Raw genomic sequence first — 24,434 nt, forward strand, 5'->3', positions numbered from 1 at the left:
TTTTTTGGACTTTTTCTAAAAAATCTCCTATTTATTTTTCTTCCCACAAAAATCTCTTCTATAATTTATTTTCTATATAGGTACCAAAGTTACATTCCTAAATTATAGATGCTACCATGGCATTCCACTGCTAAAAAAGCTTCAGTGGCTACTAGTTATGTAGGATCAAAATATAAACCCCACTCTTGATGATTTCAAACACTTTATAATGTCTCTATCGTACTCTTCTGGACATATTATTTATTGTTTCCTTTTATGTACTCTGTATAATAGGCAAACCAGTATACTTGCTATTCTTCACAAATAGGATTCTATTTCATGCCCTTTTAGCCTTTATTTAGTGTTTCACCATGCCTGTGAAACCTTTTATTCCTCTGTCTCTTAAAAACTTTCAATGTTCAGTCAAACTATCACCTTGATATCCCTAATTACTACTGCCTCCTATCCCACAAACTACCTCATATTTATATATGTACAAATGTGTTTCCAGAGGATTCTATGATTTATTTTTTTTAGTGTAGAGATCTAAACAATCTCTATGGCCAGTCCATACTCATGAAATATTATAGAGCCCTGTAACGTTAGTGTTCAGTCATCAGAATCTCTATTCCACTGAAAACCACAAGAGCTTTATACATTCCTTTAATAGATTGATACAGAGGTTATCATTCATGTCTTGACATTTGAAACTCCTGTGCCAAACTTGATCACCCAAATGTACTTGCATGGCACAATAGCAATTTTAAACTATGTAATTTTAGCATACCAGAAAATCACCTAAAAAGTTACTTCATACATGGCTAACAGCCACTGATGAAGAATCAGAATTCTTTTTTTAATAGCATGCTTTTTTGATATTTTTCTACCATGTCTTATGATTCCCATAATAAAGTTTCAACCTATACTAAATTACTACTGAATAAAATAATTCTAAATTTTTGTCCAACAAATTTTTAAATTCTCAAAATGCTTTTCTGACACTAAAGAAAAGATTACAGATAGTGATGTATACAAATTATATTATTGGCTTCAGTAAATTTTCTTTGTACTCTTAAAGATGTGATGAGAAGAGATTTGACTCCCATAAATTCATAGAACAGTTACCTGTTATTTGTACTACTTGTATTTTGGACCATACATGCAAAAACCAATGTTAAAACATTTTTCATCAAATAGTTGATAAACCCAATTTCATTCAAGTAGGAAAAAAAATCTAAGAATACAACAGAGACTTAGAAATATATCATAGCTGAAGTTATTTGGTCATATAACCATTTTCTGCCAACAGCTTTATCATTGTCAAAAATATGTTAAATGGAATGGGTGTTCATATATTCATTTTGCCACTTAAATTTTCAGTGGTTCTTTTTACTTTAGAAAAAGATTTGAGTTGCTATAGCACTTATAGAGAGAAAATTAAAGGTTTACAGCAAAGTGTTTAACTTGCATAAAAATAATTCTATCCTCATAATTCTATCTTCTGTCAGAGGTAGCACCATTAAACAAAACCTTTGGAGGCTGACTGTGCTGTTTACTTTGTTGATTAGTTGAGAGCTATAGCTTTCTTTTTCCATAATAATGAACTTGCAAAGATGATGGCTCACTTATGGAGTCTCACTTTAGAAGGAAATGATGATGAGGGAAAAATGAATGGAAATTAAAAATTAAAACTTGATGAGTTGAAAATCTCTCTAATTTGGTAGTTTGTTGTTTTAATAAATTCAGTTGTCTACATAACAGATCTTTTCACTAACCAAATGCTCTAGCCTAAGAATATGTAATATTTAGAAAGTGAAAATAAATAAAACAGCTGTGTAGTATTCCACAAATAGGAAATGAAAAGACAAAAATCCCAAAGCCCCTATCCTTTATTCAAGGTATTTATATTTCTTCCTTTGGTGACAATGTGTACTGAAGAAGTCAATCCACATGCCTCTTGAAATCAGTGCTAGCAGCTGTACTGAATACCAAATATGAAACATTCATAGAATAAACTTAATTTTATGAAGACTCTTTTTGGGGGGATAATATCAATGAAACCAAACATGTTTGCTGCTGCTGTTTTTGGAGATTTCCCTTACATTGTTTCAAAGGTAAATTATAAAATGTTCAGATGCTCAAATGGATCTAACTGTAATGTATTCCCATTGTCCCTCAACTTTAGTGACTATAGCAAAGGCATAGAATTGAAGTTTTAGAGTAACTGATTGATGCTTAAGCCCTTCCTCTCATCAGAGCTGTCATTTCATTGACATCTAGATTGTGAAGAATTTTACAGTTTTATTCAAATAAGTTTTATAAAAAAATAACTTCAATGAATGTTTTTAAATAAAAAAGTAGAAATGTTCTGATTATGTTGATTTTTTTTTCTTTTTTTTCATTTTTCTTTAACTGAGTAGTTGATTTTCAAAATTCAGGTGGCTGATTTTGATGTAATTGTATGTAATCTGTATTGTTCACAAAAATCAGCACTGGGTTGTTCAGAATGCTCTATTATTTCAGACTAAAAATCAGGAGGAAATAATAATCATACTTCTTAAATTAATGAAAGCATTTCTATTTTGACACCTCACTCCCTATAAAGGGCCATTTGGCAGTAATGAACAATGATCATTGACATGAAACAAAGGAATAGACTTTACCTATTATTCATTCACCATTTGTTAAAGGTTCACTAAGTGTACAATGTTTTTTCAGCCACTCTAAGTGATACCAGGATTACAGAATCCAGGATCTCTGAGTTGCAATGAACATCCTATTGAGAGACATCTAGTCAAACAATACCCTCTATAACATCCCCATTAAGGAGTCATCCATGTTCAATGGGAAAACCTACAGTAAAGAGGTGATAACCTATTCTATTTTTGAATAGCTTTAGTTATTAGGAAACTTTCTTTGTGTTGAAGCTAAATCTTTCTCTCCTATTTCTATTCAATGTTGCTTTTTTCTTTCTTTTGGAACCAAAGACCCATTTATCTTTTTTTTTTTTTTTAACTTTACAAACCCCTCATATATGTGATGTCAATTTTTATTACTCTCCTCCTCCCTCCCAAATCTTCTCTTCAGGCTAAAAATCTAGTCTTTTTATATACTCTTATATGGAGGGGTCTAGAGGACTTTTTTTATCTTTGTAACCTTCCTCTTGACACTCTCAGGCTTACCAGTGTTCCTTCTAAGTAAAAGGTAGTTTCCCGAAATGAACATATTTCAGATATAGTATAAACATGGTAGAGCTCTGTTACTATCTATGTTCCTATGGGTCGCAAATTAGTATAGGCTTCTTTTCATTATTTTGACTTTGGTCTTGCCATTGATTGATTTTTATTTTCCACACAAATGTTGTATAGCCGTCCCTTCCCCATATTGCATCAACAAAATTGATTTTTTTGAACTCAAGTGTAGAAATGTACATTCATCCATAGTAAGTGACATCTTTATTAGGTTCAGCCTATTTGTAGTTTTAGCCTGTCAAGCTTTTTTTTTTTTTTTTTTGATCATGAATTTATCTTTTACCATGTTTGCTATCCCTCTTTGTTATATGAAAATTTGATAAGCATGTCATTTGTATTTAAATCAAATTCACTGGCAAAATATATTACTAGTAACTTCTTTCTAAGAAAGATGTATAGTTAGTAGAAACAGCTTATAGCAACTACTTAGCTACTATGTACATTGTATATATTCTATAATATAGTATTTATCCATTGAAGACAATATTATTCTTCATTTGAAATAATTGCTTTTCTTTCTGTGAACATTTAGCACATCCCTAAATGGTACCTATTTTTGGCTCCTGTAGTTGACCATAGAAGATGGAAAATTATTGCAGTCTTTTGGCTTTTGACTTTATGCCTGTTGGATTAATATAATAATACTAAATAAAAAGCCAAAATAATGTTTATTTTCCATATTGATAGAGATGCCAAAGAGATGAATGCTTAGGTAATACAATTATAAAATCCTTTCAGGTTTAATTTAGAAATCAATGTTAAATATACTTTTCTAGTTGTTAATTTAATTTCTTTCCAGAGGAATACTAAGCAAATAATTTACCATTTTATACTATGCATAAATTATTTGGCTATTAATTGTGACATTAAGTCAAATTACTTTCCAAGTTAATGTGTTACTCAGTGATCCTCTATAAGAAAGAGTAATAGGGTAAAGAGCACATAATATAGTGGATATGGATGCCAAAATACCATTTTAATGCAACAATGCCATCAATGCAAATTTCCAAACTAAACAATATAAGCTGCTCTGCTCTGTTAAAATGTCATAGGTTATATATTGAGAGCATCAGTCTTTAGCATGAATAATAGTTGAGCTTTTTTTCTTTAGATTCTCAGTAGAGAAAGCAAATATTATTACTGACTTGTTTCCATTAATATGATTTTTTTTCATCTTTAGTAGTAGAGTTGTAGTCATGAAGAACTGGGTTCAAATCTTAATTCTGACTATTGGAAAGTCAAGTAACTTTTCTGACTTGCAAAATGTGAGGTGATAAGAACTATAGAAGCTACCTCAGAGGGAAGGCTCAAATGAGATCAATCAATTAAGCTTTTATTAATTACTTATGTTCCAAGCACTAATGTGCCAAGAATAAAAGAGTATAAAATGAAAAATATCTAGAACTAAATGAAAATTAAACAGTACCTTCCCTCAAGGACTTTATATTCTATTAGAAAATACATTGTCTATGCAATATGGAATATATATGCAAAACAAATGCAAGGCACATTGAGGGAAAAGAGCTAATTAACATATTTAAAGTATTTTGTATTCTATACATGGTGGGTATTATTATTGGGCATAATCATAATATTCCATTGCTCTTAATTAGGATTTTAAAAGGAAAAAAAAAGGAAGTCTTAGTTCTTGTATACAAATGCTATTAGTTACAAATGTAATTACTTGAATTTATTTTACTGGGGTTTGAAATTTTCCAGGTGTCATCAAGACCGCCCTTCCCAACATGGATAGAGAGGCTAAAGACCAGTATTTGCTTGTAATTCAAGCAAAGGATATGGTTGGGCAAAATGGAGGACTATCAGGGACTACGTCTGTCACAGTCACCCTTACTGATGTCAACGATAATCCACCCCGCTTTCCAAGAAGTAAGATACTTTACTAAATGATACTAATGCAGTATCTGCAACAATAGTCTTTGTTTTGAGATGACTTGAATGTACAATAGAATATTTGAAAGGAGTATGTTAATGGCTCCCATGTTCCCACTGTCACGGAAATTATTACTAACTTAATTTGGATTATGCTTTTATCAGTAATATGACTATTTAACTCCATGTAAATGATGTTATAGGTTTATTAAGAAAGTCTAGATAATCATATAATTAAAAATTTAAACTAGTTAAAAATATAAGAATTTTTTTTTTTTGGTTTAAATTCTCAGGATTAAAAAAATTTGGAACATAGCATTATATGCTATAGATCACAAGCTTTTTATTAGTATTTCAATATTGTTTTATGTTCGGTGGGTTTGGGGGATAAGGATATTAATAAGTTTTTTTTCCCCACCAGGCTAACCAGAGTAGTTCTTGAACACAAAAATATTGGTCATCTCTGAGTCCATATTCAAAACCTTCCAGTTTAAGTGAATCCAATAGAGCTTATATTCCATTGGAATCGTTTTTCACAAGAGTTCTTCCTTGTCCGAATCATAGGGCTATATAAGAGAGAATTTAGTAAAAGATACTGTACTTGACTTGAACTAAATGCCATTTCTTCTATCTATCATTTCATTTTCATATCCCATATAATATAAGGGTCTTTGAGTAATGAGCTTTAACTTCATTTTAGACAAACAAACTGTATATGGAACAATGAATGACATATTTTAAGACAAAATTAAAAATGTATTAATGTTAATATTTTGTTTTTACTTTGATATTTTATATTTATTTACCTGTTCATGTGCACTATATATTCTTTTAATACTTTAATCACATTTAGTATTTCAAAAGAAATCAGTCTAAAACCCAGAAAAGTGTGTGCCCTTAATTTATTTCTTTGAACCAAGGTAGCATTTAACTATTAACACACACACACACACACATATGCATATACACACACACATATACATGCACACATGTGCAGGCCCACTCCAGTTAGAGTTGATTGACTACTTTGGGGAAGGGGAGGAGTAGATAGTCGTGGTCACATCTCTCCTTTTACTCCCCTTTTATAATGTTTAAAATGTCAAGAGAAGTTAGAACAGTTAGTACTGTTAGAACAGTAGATTCTGAAACTATATGGCCTACAGAAAGGGAGGAATAAGATTGGACCAAAATAGTACTTCAAAGCTAATAATATCAAACAAAGAAATATTAAACAAATTTCATTATTCCAGAACCTACCATTCCCAGCCATACAAACATGCTATGCAACCATCCCTTCAGACAATAATAATCTTTGCTCTTCATTTCTACAAAAAATATCCTCTAAGATAGTCATATTTTCTATCATTAGAAAACATTTATAAATAACACAATACCTCCTATTAGTTTTGGAAAAAGAAACCTGGGAAAAAACCTTTAATATTGTTACTGGTGTCTTTTACAGGTTGAAATGAAAATTATCTCATATCTTTATTCCCATTATGTCTATGTGGTTTTTTTTTCCTCTAAAACTAAAATAATAAGAGTTGAGATTTAGTATTTGTCTAATTTCCATTGTGATGTTTGGCCATGGTAGTATGAATCTTCTCTTCTTAATAAATGCGTCATGATTTATTAAAATCAAATAAAGCAAGACTTTTTATTGTTTATATTCATTTACAGATTTTATACTTTAGATCTTCTTTCTATGACCATTTTGATGTTGCAAAGTAAAAATTGGAATTTTGAAGATGATCAGTAAGGAAACTGAAGCTCATCTTACCAGTATTAAAAACTGAGGGAATACTTTTAGCAAGTTACAAATTCCAATATTCAATCTTAGTGATTATTTATTCTTATCAATCAGCTTACTCTTTCTGTTTCTCAACTTCCCATGCTGCTTGATTCCTCAAAAAAAAAAGCTATAAACAATTCCCTAAAGAAAAATGGCAATAGGAAAAAGACATTTTTATGAGCTATAATTCTGTCTCCTAATGGAACTGAAATAAGTTGTCAAAAGCAAAAGTAAAATGAGAAAAAAAGGGAGTGAATGGTGATCCTTTTCTTTTAAAAAAAATAAAAAGAGTTTTAAAGGAATGTCAATTGGATCATCAACCTGCTCCAAAATCTATATCTATGAGTATATATATATACACATATATATACATATATATACATATATATGTATGTATGTATGTATTTGTTTTTGTATAGATAGATAATTAAATGCAGTGGTCTTTTTGCTTTCTATTTGTCACAATTAAATGACATTTTAGATCAGAATACTTTTATGCTATTAAACAGAGACCCAAGCAGTATTTCACAAGATTATGCCTTATCTTTTTAAGTCTGTGAAATTAAATCCACCATCTTATCCTATATTAAATTAATTTTGCCCACTGGTAGTAATCAAATAATTTACAAGGCTTATATTTGTATGTTTCAGATCTGTAAAAGATAAGCTCTATCTACATCATTGTTTTCTTTCTTTAAAAACAAATAAAATAAATTATTTCATTAAATCAGAGATAAGAGTTTAGGTTTCTTCCCTTATCTGTCAATGGTCATCTGTTTATGTTTTCAGATAGTTATTTGGTTTCCATTATAATCTTAGCCTTCATATTTCTTAAAAATATGTAAGACTTCTAGTTCAACTAATTTATTGCTTCATCACCTTACATATAATGAGATTAAAAAAAACAACAGCAGTAAATGATCATAGACTGATAGTTTTTATGTTGTTGCTGTTGTTTGTATAGCTTACTTTCTTAGTTATATACCTGCTGATAATAGAAGACAGTATTTTCAGTCCTTCTTTTAAATTTTGTAGGGTCTTACCAATACAATGTCCCAGAATCATTGCCTGTGGCATCAGTGGTGGCTCGAATTAAAGCTGCTGATGCTGATGTGGGACCAAATGCAGAAATGGAATACAAGATTGTGGATGGTGATGGCCTGGGAGTTTTCAAAATTTCTGTTGACAAAGATACACAGGAAGGAATCATTACTATTCAGAAGGTAATCTTTTGGGGTTTTTTTTGCTGTGTTTTTTTTTTTTGTTTGTTTGTTTTATTTTATAGATTATAATATCATGAAAGAGAATTCTCCCATTGAAAAGCAGGGTTTACCCTTGTTAGCATCTGCTAATTTCATCAGGGTTGTTCACTGGGGGTCTGTGAACTTTGTGTTTGTTTTAAATATTTTGATGATCATTTCCATACTAGTGGTTTCCATTTTAATCTTTTGTTTTTTATTTCAAAAATTTTTTCTTCTGCGGAGTCCATAGGCTTTACGAGATTACTTAAAAAGGATTCATGACACAAAATAAAATTAAGCATCCCTGTAGTATATAATTTCAATTGTTTCTTCAAGCTTCTTTCCCTCAAAGTGGATCTATATTTGTTGCCAAATATTTTTAAGTCCTTGAATAACTTTATGTGCTACTGATTCCTCTGTTTCCTTCTCTAGTTAAACCTATAACTCTTATCTATAATGCTACAATAATGAGGATTGTTGAGAATTATGCTGTTCTTGAATGACTTATTGTCAGAGTCAAACTTCCATAGATATTATCTAATCTTTTAATTCTTTTCATCTGTTTCCATCTGAAAGTGAAGCTATTTCTCAATTATAGAACTTTACTCATGACAAAACTGTACTTTTAGAAGTTGTGGTTTCATAATAACATAAGCATAACCCTTGATTCTTTGCATTTCCCTTTTATTAATAATATCATTTTCTAAAAGGACTTACCAGAATATTATTCTGTTGTGCCTGATTATATATTCCCAAACGCTTGACCTTGAAGTAAGAAGAGAAACATACTGCACAAATTGTATAAAAGTGAAAAAAATTAAAAATACAATAGAAACTAATGTTAATGGATCATCAAGTGCAATTCAGTTCAAAATATTTGTAAAGAATATATTAAAATGCACACTTTTTTGTAGTAGGTACCATGAAGAAAAAAACAGATTGAAGTGTGTTAGTGATGATAAATTGGGAAGAGAAACATACATAAATAATTATGATAAGGAGAATTAGGTAGTCAGGCAAATGTTAAAGAGTTCAAAAGTTGTATGAGAAATGTAGAGGACAAAGAGAATACAGGGGCCACATTAGCTCTGTGGCCTCTATTTAAAACATTTTCCCTTTAACAGTAATGTCAAGGTATGTGATTTAAGGAACACAACAAAAGATTCTTGTAATAACCTTAGGAGGTTAGAAATGTACTCTAAACATTTATAATAAGTTATCTTTCTAGTGTAATAACAGAATTCAATTATCTAGCTGAATAGTATTTACATAGTAACTGAAAATTTATGATTTATTCTTATATATTTAATCTCAGAATTAAATATATAAATGTTATATTTATATACCTTTGGGCATATAAAAGACATATATGCACATATATCTTCACACATGCATATATACACATCTAATCATGGTGGCTAAATCTCTGGACTGTTGGAATTTTTTTCTTCTTTTTGTTTGTTTTCTTTTTTTTCCAAGGTGTAGTTCATAGAAATATGTTGAAATTTTGAGTTTATACATTGTTATTTAATTATTTTAAACTGCATTTAAATGAAGACAAGGATTATTTGTTTTACTTGAGTTATTCTGCTTCCATAATACAATATTTCTATTTTTAATGAAAATTGTTATTACAAATAAACCCTGTCCTTACCTTTATTAACATATTCTGAAAAAAGCACAAATAATTTCCAATTCTTATTAGAAAACCTGGTTTTAGGCAATAGTATTAAAAGAAAAATTGTGAATGACTTAACTATTCTCAGCAATACAATGATCCAAAACAATTTAAGCATTAATGATGAAGCATACTATGCACCTCTAGAGAAAGAACGGATATTGATTGAATACTGACTGAGGGATGTTATATTTTGCTTTCTTTCATTTTTTTTTCTTTTAAGTCATCTTGGACAAAATGACTAATAAGGAAATATTTTACACAATTGCACATATATAACCTATATTTGATTCTTATCATCTCAGGGAAAAATAGGGTATGGAGGAAGGGAGAAATAGAATTTGGGAATTCAAAACTTTAATTGAAAATTTTTACAGCACCAATTTTTGCATATTAACATTCTCCTGGTTGTGTTCATTTCAATATGCATCAGTTCATATAAATTTTTATGAATTTTTTGGAATTCATTCTGCTTGTCATTTCTTACACTCCAGTAATAATCCAGAAGTATCACATATTACAGCTTGTTTGTTCATTCTCCAATTACTGGTCAACCCTTTGATTTCCAATTTTTAGGCAGCACAAAAAACTCTGCCACAAATACTTTAGTACATATGGATCCTTTTCTCTCTTTTATGTTCTTTTTGGGATACAGATCTAGTAGTGGCATTGCTGGATCAAACGATATGCACAGTTTTATAGCTCTTTGGGCATATTTCCAAATTGCTCTTCAGAATGGCTGGATTAGTTCACCAGTCCACCAACAGTGCTTTTGTGTCCCAGTTCTCCCACATCCCCTCCAACATCCAACATTTTCCTTTTTTTGTTGATCATCTACACAATATTGCTGTCACTGTGAATTGTGTTTTAGTGTTTCTGCTCACTTCATTCAGCATCAGTTCATGTAAAGTCTTGACAGGTTTTTCTGCAATCTGCCTGATCTTCATTTTTTAATGGAAAAATATTATTCCATTACATTCATATATTATAATTTGTTCAGCCATTTCCTCAATTGATGGATATCCCCTTGATTTCCTATTCTTTCCTACCACAAAGCTGCTATAAACGTTTTTGCACATGTACCACTCTGTTTCTTAGCCAGTATCAGATTGTTTTGATGATTAGAGTTTTATAATAAAATTTGAGATCTAATACAGCTGGATCATTTTCTTTCCCTTTTTTTAAATTATTTTCCTTGATAACCTGGAGCTTTTCTTCTTTTAAATGAATTTTATCTTTATTTTTTTCTTGCACTATGAATTTTTGATAGTTTGATTGGCATGGCTCTGAATCAATAGGTTAATATAAGTAGAATTACATTTTATTTTAATTGCTTGATTTAACCATGAACAGTTGACATTTTTTCCAGTTGTTTATATCTGACTTTATTTTTTGTGAAAAATGTTTTATAGTTGTCTTGGCAAATAGAATTGCAAATATTTTATATTGTCTTTAATTATTTTAAATTGGATTTTTCTTTCTATCTTTTGCTGCTGAACTTTGATGGTAATATAGAAATATCTATAATTTATGTGTTTATTTTATATCCTGCAACTTTACTAAAGTTAATAATTTCAAGCAATTTTTAATGGATTTTTTAGGATTTTCCAAATATATCATCATATCATTTGCAAAGAATGATAGTTTTGTTTGCTTATTGCTTACTCTAATTTCTTGTTTCTTTTTCTTCTTTTATCGCTAAGGCTAACATACAATAATATTAAATAAAAATGATAACTGGAATTCTTGTGTTGGTCTTGATTATTTTAGGAAAGCTTCCCTATTATACATAATGTTTTTGTTGTTTGTAGATAAATGTTGCTTATCATTTTAAGGTAAGCTTCATTAATTCCTATGCTCTCAAGTGTTTTTAAAAGAAATAGTGCTTATTTCGTCCAAGGATTTTTTTCTGTATCTATTGAAATAATCAAATGATTTCTGTTTGTTTTGTTATTGATGTGGTCAGTTATTCTAATATTGAGCCTTCCCTGCAATCCTGGTATGAAATTTCTCTAGTCATAGTATATGATCTTTGTTATGTATTGGTGTCATCTCTGCTAATATTTTATTTAACATTTTTGCATCAATTTTCAATGGTGAAATTGATCTGATTTTTTTCTTTGTTTTGGCTCTTCCTAGTTTTGGTATCATTGCCCAATTACCAGATTTGTGTTAAAAGGAATTTGATAAGACTTATTTGCATATTTTTTTCAAATAGTTTATTTATTATCAGGATCAGATGTTCTTTAAATATTTGTTAGAATTTGATTGTGAATCCCTCTGGTCTTGGGTTTTTTTCTTAGGAAGTTCATTGATTGCTTGTTCAATGTTTTTTTCTAAAATTGGGTTATTTAGGAATTGAACTTTTTTCTTCTATTAATTTGGGTAATTAATATTTTTATAGATATTCATAAAATTCATTTAGATTGTCAATTTATTGACATATAATTGGGTAAAATATCTTCTATCAATTATTTTATTTTTAGTTAGTTCACCTATTTCATTTTTGATACTAGTAATTGGGTTTTCTTCTTTTATTTAGATCAAATGAACCAATGGTTTTTTCTTTTTTATTGCTTTTTTTCCACATAAAACCGGCTTCTAGTTTTATTTATTAGTTCAATGGTCTTCTTAATTTCTCCTTTGAGTTTCAGGATGTTCAATTCAGTGTTTGGGGATTTTTAATTTGTTCATTTGTAGGATTTTGTTTTGACTTTGCAGGCCCAATTCATTATCTACTTTTTTCCCATTTTATTATTGTACACAATTAGAAATATATATTTTCCCCTAAGAACCACTTTGACTGCATCCCATAAATTTTGCTATGTTGTGTCATAGTCATCATTTTCTTTAACAAAATTATTGATTAGTTCAATGATTCATTCTCTGATCTGCTTTTTAAAGGGTTAGATTATTTAATTTCAATTATTCATTGAGTGTAATTTTTAGTACATTATGATATGAAAATGATTTGTTTTTCATTCTTGCTTTTCTCCATTTGGTTGTGAGCTTTTAATGTCCTAATACATGGACAATTTTTGTTTAGCTGGTGAAAAAAAGGTGTAGTTCTTGCTGTTCTCATTCACTTTTCTTCAGAGATCTATCATATCTAGCTTTTCCCAAATTTTGCTTAGCTTCTTAACTTCTTTCTTGTTTACTTTTTTGGTCAAATTTATTTTGATCTGATGGGGGAACATTGAGATCCCTCATTAATATAGTTTTATCTCTTTTTTCTTATAATTCATTTAGCTTCTGCTTCAAAAGTTTAGATGCTATACCATTTGGGACACATATGTTCATTATTGATATGACTTCATTGTATATCGTATCTTTCAGCAAAATATAGTTTACTTGTTTGTCTTTTAATTAGATCTGTTTTTGCTTTTACTTTGAGATCATGATTGCTACCACTGCTTATATTTCTTCAGGTGAAGCATAATAGTTTCTGTTCCAGCCCATTTATTTTACCTTATATGTGTATGTATCTCTGCTTCAAATGTTTCTTGTAAACAATAGTTTGTAGGATTTGGGTTTTTAATCCATTCTACTATCTACTTCTATTTAATGGATGAGCTCATCTCATTCCCATTTATAATGATGATAACTGTATATTTTTCTCTGTACTATTTTTCATTTTTATCCCCTTTTCTCTTTTACCCTCCATGCTTTCTCTTCTCACAAGTTTTTTTATTTTTGTTGTTGTTGTTGTTGTTTTGTTTTTGTTTTTACCTTTGATCATTGCCTTTCCCAATATACCCTCCCATGTATCTGTCTCCCTTCCCTCTTCTATTATCCCCTTCCCTTTTACTTCATTATAGGATAAGATACTTTTCTCTATCCAATTGAGTGTGTATGTTATTTTCTCTTTTAGTCAATTTTGAGGAGAGTAAGATTTAATATATACCCTCTGACCCCACCCCCAACCTAAATCTTTTCTTTCATTATAAAAGCTTTTCATATCTTTTTTTTTATGTGAGATAATTTTTATCCTTCACATCTCCTGCCCTTTTTCTGAGCTATTTTCTTTCTTATGCCTTTCCTATCAACTTTACCTTATATTCACAACCTCTGCTATTTATATTTCATCTAATTGCTCTTATAGTAATAAAATTGTTCAGAGTTACATATATTATTTTGCTATATAGAAATACAAGTGGTTTGACCTTATTCAATTTTTTAAAATATTTTCTTTCTTGTTAAAACATTTCCCTTGAGATATATTTGGAAGTCAGTTTTATTTTTTTTTCCAGCTCTGCTCTTTTAATTAGAAATACTTGAAAATATTTTATTTTATTAAACATCCATTTTCCTGGATGATTAAAGATTATTTTTAGTTTTGCTTAGTTGTAATTTTAACTTTCTTGCTTTCCAATATATCATATTCTAAAACTTCCTGTTGTTCTTTAATATAGAAACTGCTACATTCTGTACAATTCTGACTATAGCCACACAATATACTGTTTCTTTTTGGCTGCTTATAACACTTTCTTTTTGATCTCTGCCCTCTGGTTCCAGGGAATTTTCATTTTGGTATCTCAGGTAGTGATCAGTGGATTTTTTCAGTTTCTATTTTGCTTTCTGGCTCTGATTTATTAAGGCAATTTCCTTTGATAATTTCTTGAAAGATATTGTCCATCTTTTTTAAAATCATGGCTCTCATGTAGTTGCTGATCTGCTCAAGAAGTGGGACCTGTTGTTTGCTTTCTAAGGAAACAGCATCGTTCTGGAATGGGCCCCTGTAGAATATTCTCACTGTTGGCCAGCCCTGGTAGGAATTTCACTGCAATGGAGTGAAAACTTCAGGTGGAACTGTTCACTTGCCTAGAGGCCTGATAGTTTGCAGGAGGGCAGAACTTTGATAGTAGATTGCCCCAGGTGCCAAGTCCTGCTGCAGGCCCCCATCTCTGAGGCTTGCTGCTGCTTCTTTTTGATCTCCTTCTCCACTCCCCAATAAATCAGACGTTTCCTGTCAGATTGGTAAATGATTCCCTGTTCCTAGACCAATTCTAAGGTGGTTTTCTATTTGTTTGGAGGGGATTTTAGGAGGGCTTCAAGTGGGTTCCTTCTTCACTTGTCTTGACATTAGAAATCCTCAACTTTTACATTTTAATAAAAAAAGTCCATGTTTTAATCTTTTGCTTATAGATTAGGGTCCAGATTATATAGAGTGAAAGACATTAGCACAATGGAGAAAAAATAAATTAAATTTTCTAAAAATTGATTGAAAAATAGATGAGTCTTTGTTATTAAAATCAATTGTGAAGTGAAAAATTCATTCAGAAAGCTGAACAGTTGATTTTAATTGAGTAGTATTTGGTAGCTTATAAAAATATGAGTTTAATGATGGAAAAGTAAACTAAGAATTTGAGATATGTAAAATAGAGGATTGATCATGAGAGTTCCCAGATTAGTTTGATAAAGAGTTTAGAAGATTGCTAGCCTTTGTTTGGGACTTTGGCCATATTTCTATGTGAACAATATGCATTTAGCTTTTGGGCTATTCTTTAAGTATGGATCTCTGTGACTGGGGATACAATGACTAGTTTGAATTATTCTGGGATAGAGCACACTCTTAGATAGTGAAATTATTAAATAAATTAAATATACAGATACATATATATTTATGTATATGTTTACATAGAGAAATATACTTGCAAACTTGGAATGTATATCTTTTTGTAAGAAATAATAGTGTAACAGAGCTCCCTCAGGACAAGGAGATAGTAATGTTATGAATATTGGAACAACTTGATGATACATATTTTTTGGTATATATGGATGTGTGTATGCATGTATATTTGTATGTAAAAATGTATAAACATGCATGTACACATACATAGCTATATAAATATATGCATATACACACAAATGCACATATACACAGAGAATAAATGCATATATTCTTCCACCCACATAGCCCATGAAGAAAATACCTATAATCTAAATGTTTGGATTTAACACTGAAGAGAAAGTGGTAAAATACTCATATATTTTTCTCATCTATGTGACAGCCTTGGAGAGGAGAATCAGTTGCTCCAAGATGTAAGAGTTCCTGAATCTCAATTTTTGAATAACTTCCAGCCCTCTTCTAATCTTTCTTGTTTCTTTATATTTTAGTCCCTTCCATGTATGGTGGAGTCTAGCAGTCGACCTGCAATTCCTCATTCACAACATCCAGTTTCTCTTCTCTCTATCTTTGCCCTAGCTATCTTCCATAATTAGAATTCTCTCCTTACTAACTTTCATCTCTTGGTTTCCCAGGTTCCTTCAAAGCTCAACTCCAAAGTCATATAGTTTAGGATGCGTTTTTGAAAACTTATCCCTAGGCCACCTAGAGCTAGAGCAGCCCCCTCTAAGTTTAGCTTTCCATCTATTCATATGTGTATGTATATATCACAAACAGATGTATGTATTCTCATTTGAAATTTTAATTTTAACTCTTTGAAGGCAGGGATCATTTTTGGTTGCTTGTGTTTTTCTTTTTCTTTCGTTGTATTTCCAGTTCTTAGAAAAATCTTGGACACATAGCAACCACTTAATAATTGCTTTTTGGCTAACTGATTAGAGGAAAATGAATTCTTGGATAGTTACAAATCTCTCTTTGGTGATTCAGAGTATGGATGTAACCTCTATAGTTATAGGGACACTTAAAAGAAGTGAGGATTTTAGGGAAAGAAAATTACTTCATATTGAATTTGAGATGCCTCCAGAAATCTAGTTCATTATAATCACTAGATTAGGGCTAGGGAAAAAGGCTTTTGATCTGAGAATCATTTGAAAATATAAATAATTGGATTAATCATTATCAGTCATTAGAGTCATAGAAAAAGAAGCATAATGATTAATAAGACTGGGAGTCTTGCAATTGCAACGGATTGGCAAGTGTAGATAAGAAAGTATAGGTAAAAAGTATAGAGTTTTTAACAAAGAGTGAAATTGGAGTATATTTTGAGGGGATAGTAGAGTCAAATGAAGTTTCCCAAGGATGGGGGAAATTTGGCCATGTCTGAAGGTAGCAAGAAGTGAAAGGTTGAAAAGTAGAGAACAAATGGGAATGATTGAAGGAGAAAGTTCTTGGATAAAACAGGAGCAGATTGGATTAAGAGTAAAAGTAGAGAGATTGGTGGTGGCAGTTACAGAATCCACTTCATACTCGAAAATGTGTTGAAGGGGGATGCTGACGCTATTTGAAATATAGAAAATAACATAAATAACTAAAGTTGCAAATACAAATCAATAATATGTATGACAAGTATTTGTGTTTTTTTTTTTTTTGCTTTTCAAAATTTACTAAATAGTATTTCGTTTTTCCAATTACATGTGAAGATAGTTTTCAACATACCTTTTTATTTAGTTCCAAATTTTTTTCTCCATCTCTCCCATACTTTCTCCTTCTCAAGACAGCAAGGAATTTGATGTGGGTTACACAGTGCAATTATTTAAAATAGATTTCCATATGAGTCATATTGTGAAAGAACAAAAGAGAAAAAAAAAACACAAGAAAGAAAAAGCAGAGAAACAAAAAACAAAAGGTTGTTAAGGACCACACCTAAGTATGAAGGGGCAGGTCAGTTCTCCTATGGTCCCCACAGCTGTGAATCATAAAACACTTGAAGGAATTGCAAATTGGCCTTTACTGAAGCAGAGGTTACTTTTGAATTAGGAATGAAATAAATCAGAGGCAGGAAGGAAGAGGAGAGAGGTCAGAGAATGCAACTGCCTTTTGGTCTCTTTGTATTGTTATTATCCTCTCACATGCAGGGATCAGTTCTGCTGGTCAGAATTAGGTCCCCAGCAGCCATTAGCAGATGGCTCCCATAACAAATGGCACCCAATGTGGGGCACAAGAAACAGAGAAGCTGCAGCACTGGAGAGCTGTTTGTGAGTAAGATTCTCTCGGGAGAGTTCCTTTGATTCACAGTCCCCATCTTTGGATGCAGATGACAGTTTTCATTCCAAGTCTATTGAAATTCCCTTGGATCTCTGTGTTACTGAGAAGAGTTAAGTCTATCATGATTGATCATCACCTAATCTTGCTGTTACTTTATACAATATTCTCCTGGTTCTGCTCACTTCACTCTGCATCAGTTCATATAAGTCTTTTGAGACTTTTGTGTAATCAGCTTGTTGGTCATTTTTATAGAACAATAATATTCCATTACATTCATATACCATAACTTATTCAACTATTTCTCCAATTGATAGGCATCCACTTAATTTCCAATTCCTCACCACCACAAAAAAATGCTGCTAGAAACATTTTTGTATTTGTGAATTCTTTTTACTCTTTTATGATCTCTTTGAGATACAGACCTAATAGTGGTGTTGCCGGCTTAAAGGTTTTATAGGTTTATAGCCCTTTGGGCATAGTTCCAAATTGCTCTCCAAAATGGTTGGATAAGTTTACAGCTCCATCAACAATATATTAGTGTTCCAGTTTTCTCACATCCTCTCTAACATTTTTGTTATCTTGTCAGTTTGATAAGGATGAAGAAGAAGAAGAAAAGCATTTGTTTCATACGCATATAGATGGCTTTAGTTTCTTCATCAGTTGTCTATTAATATCATTTGACCATTTATCAGTTGGGGAATGACTTGTATTAGTATAAATTTGACTCAGTTCTCTATTTATTTTAGAAACAAGGCCTATCATCAGAAGCATTGACTATAAAAAATATTTTCCAGCTTTCTTCTTCCCTTCTAATCTTGGCTACATTGGTTTTTATTTGTGTGAAATCTTTAATGTAATCAAAGTTATCCATTTTGCATTTCATAATGTTCTCTATTTCTTCTTTGGACATAAATCCCTCCCTTCTCTAAAGACCAAGTAAACTTTTTATTGGTCTATTAATTTGATTATATTATCATGATTTATGTCTAAATCATGAGGCCATTTCTGTTTTATCTTGATACATGGTGTGAGATGTAGGTCTATACCAAGTTCCTGACATACTGTTTTCTAGTTTTCCCAGCAATTTTTATCAAATAATAAGTTCTTATACCAGAAACTGGAGTCCTGGGATTTTTCAAACATTGGGTTATCATGGTCATTGACTGTTGCATCTTTTATAACTAATCTATTCCACTAATCCTATTTATTATTCAGTATCAAATGCCACTTTATTATATAGTTTTAGGTCTGATACAGCTAGGCTACCTTCTTTTACTTTTTTTTTTTATTAATTCCCTTGATATTCTTGATCTTTTGTTCTCCCAAATGAAATTTGTCATTATTTTTTCTATACTTATAAAATAATTTTGGTACTTTGGTACGGCACTGAATAAGTAGTTTAATTTTGATTGAATTGTAATTTTGCTATCTTGGCTTGGTCAACACATGAGCAATTGATATTTTCCCAGTTGTCAGATCTGACTTTATGAACATAATTTTAAGGCACTTTTCACAAAAATAAAGTGTCTAAGTTTGTCTTGGTGGATAGACTCCCAAATATTCTCTGTTGTCTATAGTTATATAAAATGGAACTTCTCTTTCTGTTTTGCTACTAGATTTTGTTGGTAATAAGTAAAAATATCAATTATTTATATAGGTTTATTTTATGTCCTGCCACTTTGCTAAAAAGTTGTTAAACTAAACTAAAATTGTTAGTTGTTTCAAGTAATTTTTTTTTAGTTGATTCTCTAAATATACCATCATGTTATCTGTAAAGAATGAGAGTTTTGGTTCCTCATTGCCTACTCTAATTCCTTCAATTTCTGTTTCTTTTACTGCTAAGCTAACATTTCTAATGTCATATTTAATAATAGTGATGATAATTGGAATTTTTGTCTGACCTCTGATGTTATTGGGGATGCTTCCAGCTTATCCCCATTACCTTTAATGCTTGCTGATAGTTTTTAGATAGATTATCATTTTAAAGAAAATTCCATTTGTTCCTATGCTGTAACTTGTTTTTGTTATGATCAAGTTTTTCAATAAATTATGAGTTAAATACCTCCTTGATGAGAAAAGGCTGGGGTAATATCATAAGTGTTAAATTCCCTGCCTCAATGGGAAAACTCCTGAGAGCTACAGCAACTAGATTAAATTTTAATTGGCAAATGTTTATCAACAACAAAAAAAAAGAAGAAAAATAAAATACAACATAGATGATATTCATTTGTGCATTTCTAAGTTAATATGCAACCTTCAAGGAAACATTTGTTTTGCAGTATTATACCACTGGTGCAAATGGCTTGAGAAAAGATTTGGAACAGTGGTTGTGTAGAGGGAAATATAGGATCAGAAAAAATAAAATGGCTAACATTTATATAGTGCTTTAAGGTTTTCAAAACACTTTACATATATTATCATTATTTATTCTCAGTAACTCATTATGGTAGATGGTAGATTTTAAAGATAAGGAAACTGACACATATTATAGGTGACTTGGCCAGTTATACCACTGATAAATGAATGAGGAAGGATTCAAACTTAGTACTTCATGGATTCTCTACCACTACATCCTGCAACCTAAATAAGCATCACATGCAGCATTGCTGGTTCAGGCTCTCATAAATTCTGACCTAGAATATTGCTACTTCAAGTCTGTGATTCTAATCTATCTTTTATTAAGGAACAAAAAATGTAACTGGAGGAAATAATCCTAGTTTTTTGTTTTGAGTAATATGAACACTGAATGTTTCTATTGGGCTTATACCCCAAAGAGATACTAAAAAAGGGAAAGGGACCTGTATGTGCCAAAATGTTTGTAGCAGCCCTGTTTGTAGTGGCTAGAAACTGGAAAATGAATGGATGCCCATCAATTGGAGAATGGCTGGGTAAATTGTGGTATATGAATGTTATGGAATATTACTGCTCTGTAAGGAATGACCCAGCAGGATGAATACAGAGAGGCTTGGAGAGACCTACATGGACTGATGCTAAGTGAGATGAGCAGAACCAGGAGATCATTATACACTTCGACAACGATATGGTATGAGGATGTATTCTGATGGAAGTTGATTTCTATGACAAAGAGACCTAACTGAGTTTCAATGGATAAATGATGGACAGAAACAGCTACACCCAAAGAAGGAACACTGGGAAACGAATGTGAACTATTTGCATTTTTGATTTTCTTCCCGAGTTATTTTTACCTTCTGAATCCAATTCTCCCTGTGCAACAGGAGAACTGTTCGGTTCTGCAAATATGTATTATATCTAGGATATACTGCAGCATATTTAACATAAATAGAACTGCTTGCCATCTTGGGGGGGGGGTGGAGGGAGGGAGGGGAAAAAAACAAAACATAAGTGAGTACAAGGGATAATGTTGTAAAAAATTACCCTGGCATGGATTCTGTCAATACAAAGTTATTATTAAATAAAATAAAATTAAAATTAAAAAATAAAAAAAAAAAATAAAAATATGAACACTGAAAGGACAGTGGGACAAGGGATATATGGCTTGGGGACTGCAAATATTAATTGATTAATCAAAGAATCAAGATTTTGACAGGAGGAAAATAAGGATAAAGTAGGAATGAATTGGATTGGGTGAAGTATTACAGTCCTGGAATTAGGTAGGTATATGTCAAGTGACTACAGTAGTTTATGGGAAAGTTAAGGCAGAGGGAAAGCTGGAAAAATAAAGGTTGTATTCCAAGATATTTCAGTTATGGACTGGAGAGGTGGACAACTTGTAGGTAATAATAAGGTCGAAGATGTGATCATACCTTGTATGTGACTGCAATAAAGCAAATAAACAGGTTATCAGATTTGAAGAAGCTGATGAAATAAAAAGAAGGAACATCAGAATGTAAGTTGAAATGCCCAGGTCTAAGATCAGGGTTGGAGCTAAAAAGCACATATGTGAGCCAGATGCTCCTTCTTGAGAAAGGAGTGACAGTGATTATGGCACAAGTAGATATCAGCTACCAGGGTTTAGATTGTGTGATATTTTAGAATGAGTGAATTTCATAGAAAAAGGAGACATTAGGTGAAGATGGCATAGAGAGGGAGATGAACAAATGCAAATAAAAGTATTAGAGGCATGAGAAGGGGCACTTTTACTAGTGAAGAAAATGGCCAAGGGATTTCAGCAAGATGGAAGAAGTATAAGAAAGGTAGATTGTTAATAATAGAATGAAGTTCTTTCCTCAAGGCACAGAAGCATAGAGTGTGTGAGTGTGTGTGTGTGTGTGTGTGTGTGTGTGTGTGTGTGTGTGTACGAGAGAGAGAGAAAGAGAGAGAGAAATATTATGTGAAACTATTCTTTTTTTCTACTTTTTGTAAATCAAAATATTTTCTAGCAGAAAATAAAGGTAGAGTTTGCTAGGTGACAGAAAGTTTAGAGAGATAAAGTTGAAGTGGGCAAATCTAGGGACTGGAGATACAGGAAGTTAACTTTTGTTCTGAATGAAGAAATAGGATTATACATTTTGGCAGCTTTTCCAGAAGCAGTGGTAGTTTCAATTTGATTATTATTCCCTGAGTAAGAAGTAAAAAGTATAAGAGAAAGTACTGAGGGGAACATAATTGGTGACAGGCAAGACGGAGGGAGGAAACCAAATCAAAACAAAAATATTTTTGCTAAACCCTGGTGTCTTGATTGTATATATATTTAGAAGAGATGAAATTCCACCTAGAATTAGCTAGAGAGGGCTAGTCTGACTTGCCTAAAGTCAGGAAACCTCTATCTTTTTTGAAGCACAAAGATAAAAGTGATAGACAGGGTCACTGAAACCCTAAAAATACTATGTGATATTGAATACCTATATCATCATCTGAAGTGAGAAGATTTTTAGTGAAATCTCAAGTTTATATACATTTTGAGGAGAATCCAAGCCATAGGGTGGTTGGTGCAAGGAATCTGAAAGAATACATAAGGCCTGGGAGAAAGATGCAACTCATTGGAGAGGAAAGAGAAATCCTATTCATTGTTTGGGGGTTATAATAAGTCTTTGGTTTTGCATTTTTCTGTGGAGTAGAATAAAGGTTTTCATATACCCAGTATGTGCACTATTGCCCTAACTCTTAAATATAGGATATGGACATTTTTTTCTCTAGGCATGAGGAATATTTGAGCTATGTAATGATGTTTTCCAAAAGCAGCTGGAAAGAGAATAACATAAGCAAGAAAATGCTCTTTATATATTTACTTGTTTGTTCATTCATTCATTTTTTCATTTATCCTTTGTGTAGGAAGGAGAATCTATCTCTAATTATGGACCCAGTCCACATAATTCCAGATCCTGCAGTGCTATGCAATCTTTGTTTACAGACAAGATGATTCCTTTGCTGATAATGTGAAAAATCATATAAGAGATTTAAAGTTGGAATTATGAATCAATAATATGACATAGTTTTATGATTATTTGTACTCATCCAAAATTTAAAAGATGTATATACTTAAGCAAAACATTTTAAAGGATACTTATTGAAGAAGAATTTCCCTGGCCTGTCATGTGTTCCTTAAAATAAGTAGAATTGAGCTAGTTTAGAAAGTCTATGCAATAATTGCAATAGAAAAATTAGTTGTTATGAACTGTTTTTATCAGGTTTTAATACTGCCCCAAATTAGGTCATTTCCAACTCTTAGTTTTTGGGAGGTTTTTTTTTTTTTTTTGGCAGCACTTCCACAAATTTATGAAATACGTATTCTAATTCTATTGATTTTTTTTTCATTTCCCAAAGTGATAGTTTCAAACATTTTACTTTCCCTAAAAGCCCTCAATAACATATACACAGATATTTTTTAAGATTATTGAACTTCTTGAGACTTCCTTACAATTTTCAACATCACTCAAGTATCTTTTTTTATTTTTTACTTCTTATCTCAAGAAAAGAGTTGTCCTTGTTAAAGTGCCTTTAATCCCATTTTCTTATTTTAGAATATTGCACCAACAATCAATTTTCCCCTATATCATGCATCTTCAATCTTTTCTTTTTACTGTTTCTTTTCTATCTTCCTAGAAATATGCTCAGTTCTCCTTAATTCTGAAAAAAACAAATGTATGTGTCTTTTCTTCTGCTAGTAGCTTTGCCTCTATTCATTATTTTCGTGTGTGCGTGTGCGTGTGTGCGTGTGTGTGTGTGTGTGTGTGTGTGTGTGTGTTGGGCCTGGGACATAAATGTTTACTTACTGACTGGCTTGTTTCTACTTCATCCAACTATCATCTCATCTGTCATCTTCCTTTCACAAAACTTTTTGGGAAAAGTCAGCTATAATTCACTTTCATCTCTAAACTGAAGTTAGTCACCAATTATTACCTTTTTACCACATCCAGTGACATTTTCCGAAGTTTTATTCTTCTGCCCCTTTAAGCACTCATTGAGTCTTTTAATCTCACATTTCTTTTAAAATCAGTTTTTTTATTTATTTATTTATTTATTTTTTGTCTTTAGGCAGTTTTCTGGTTGCTTCCATACATGATGTCTTTATCTCCATCCCCTTTTCAATTGTAGGATGGTGTCTTGCACCTAGTTAATGCTTAATAAATTTTTGTTAGTTTCCAGACATTTAAGACACATATACCACAATAACTTCTCTTTATACATTCTTTTTTTTTAGACTTTAATGTCTTCCAGTTCAGTCTTTTATCAATCACTTACCACCTAGAGTATTACACTTGCCTATTAATGGGTCTTACTGCCATAATTC

General features: G+C 31.3%; 1 protein-coding gene across 1 annotated transcript in view; it reads left to right on the forward strand.

The window, feature by feature from the left end:
* The window catches only part of CDH7 (cadherin 7), a 209,631-nt gene that overhangs the window by 93,976 nt on the left and 91,221 nt on the right, over positions 1-24,434 (forward strand). The window contains exons 5-6 of the mRNA XM_051970519.1: positions 4,950-5,117; positions 7,948-8,135. Of these exons, the coding sequence (XP_051826479.1) occupies positions 4,950-5,117; positions 7,948-8,135 (356 nt within the window). The remainder of the gene's footprint in view (positions 1-4,949; positions 5,118-7,947; positions 8,136-24,434) is intronic.

Source organism: Antechinus flavipes, chromosome 1 (assembly GCF_016432865.1).
Source record: "Antechinus flavipes isolate AdamAnt ecotype Samford, QLD, Australia chromosome 1, AdamAnt_v2, whole genome shotgun sequence".
Lineage (NCBI taxonomy): Eukaryota > Metazoa > Chordata > Mammalia > Dasyuromorphia > Dasyuridae > Antechinus > Antechinus flavipes.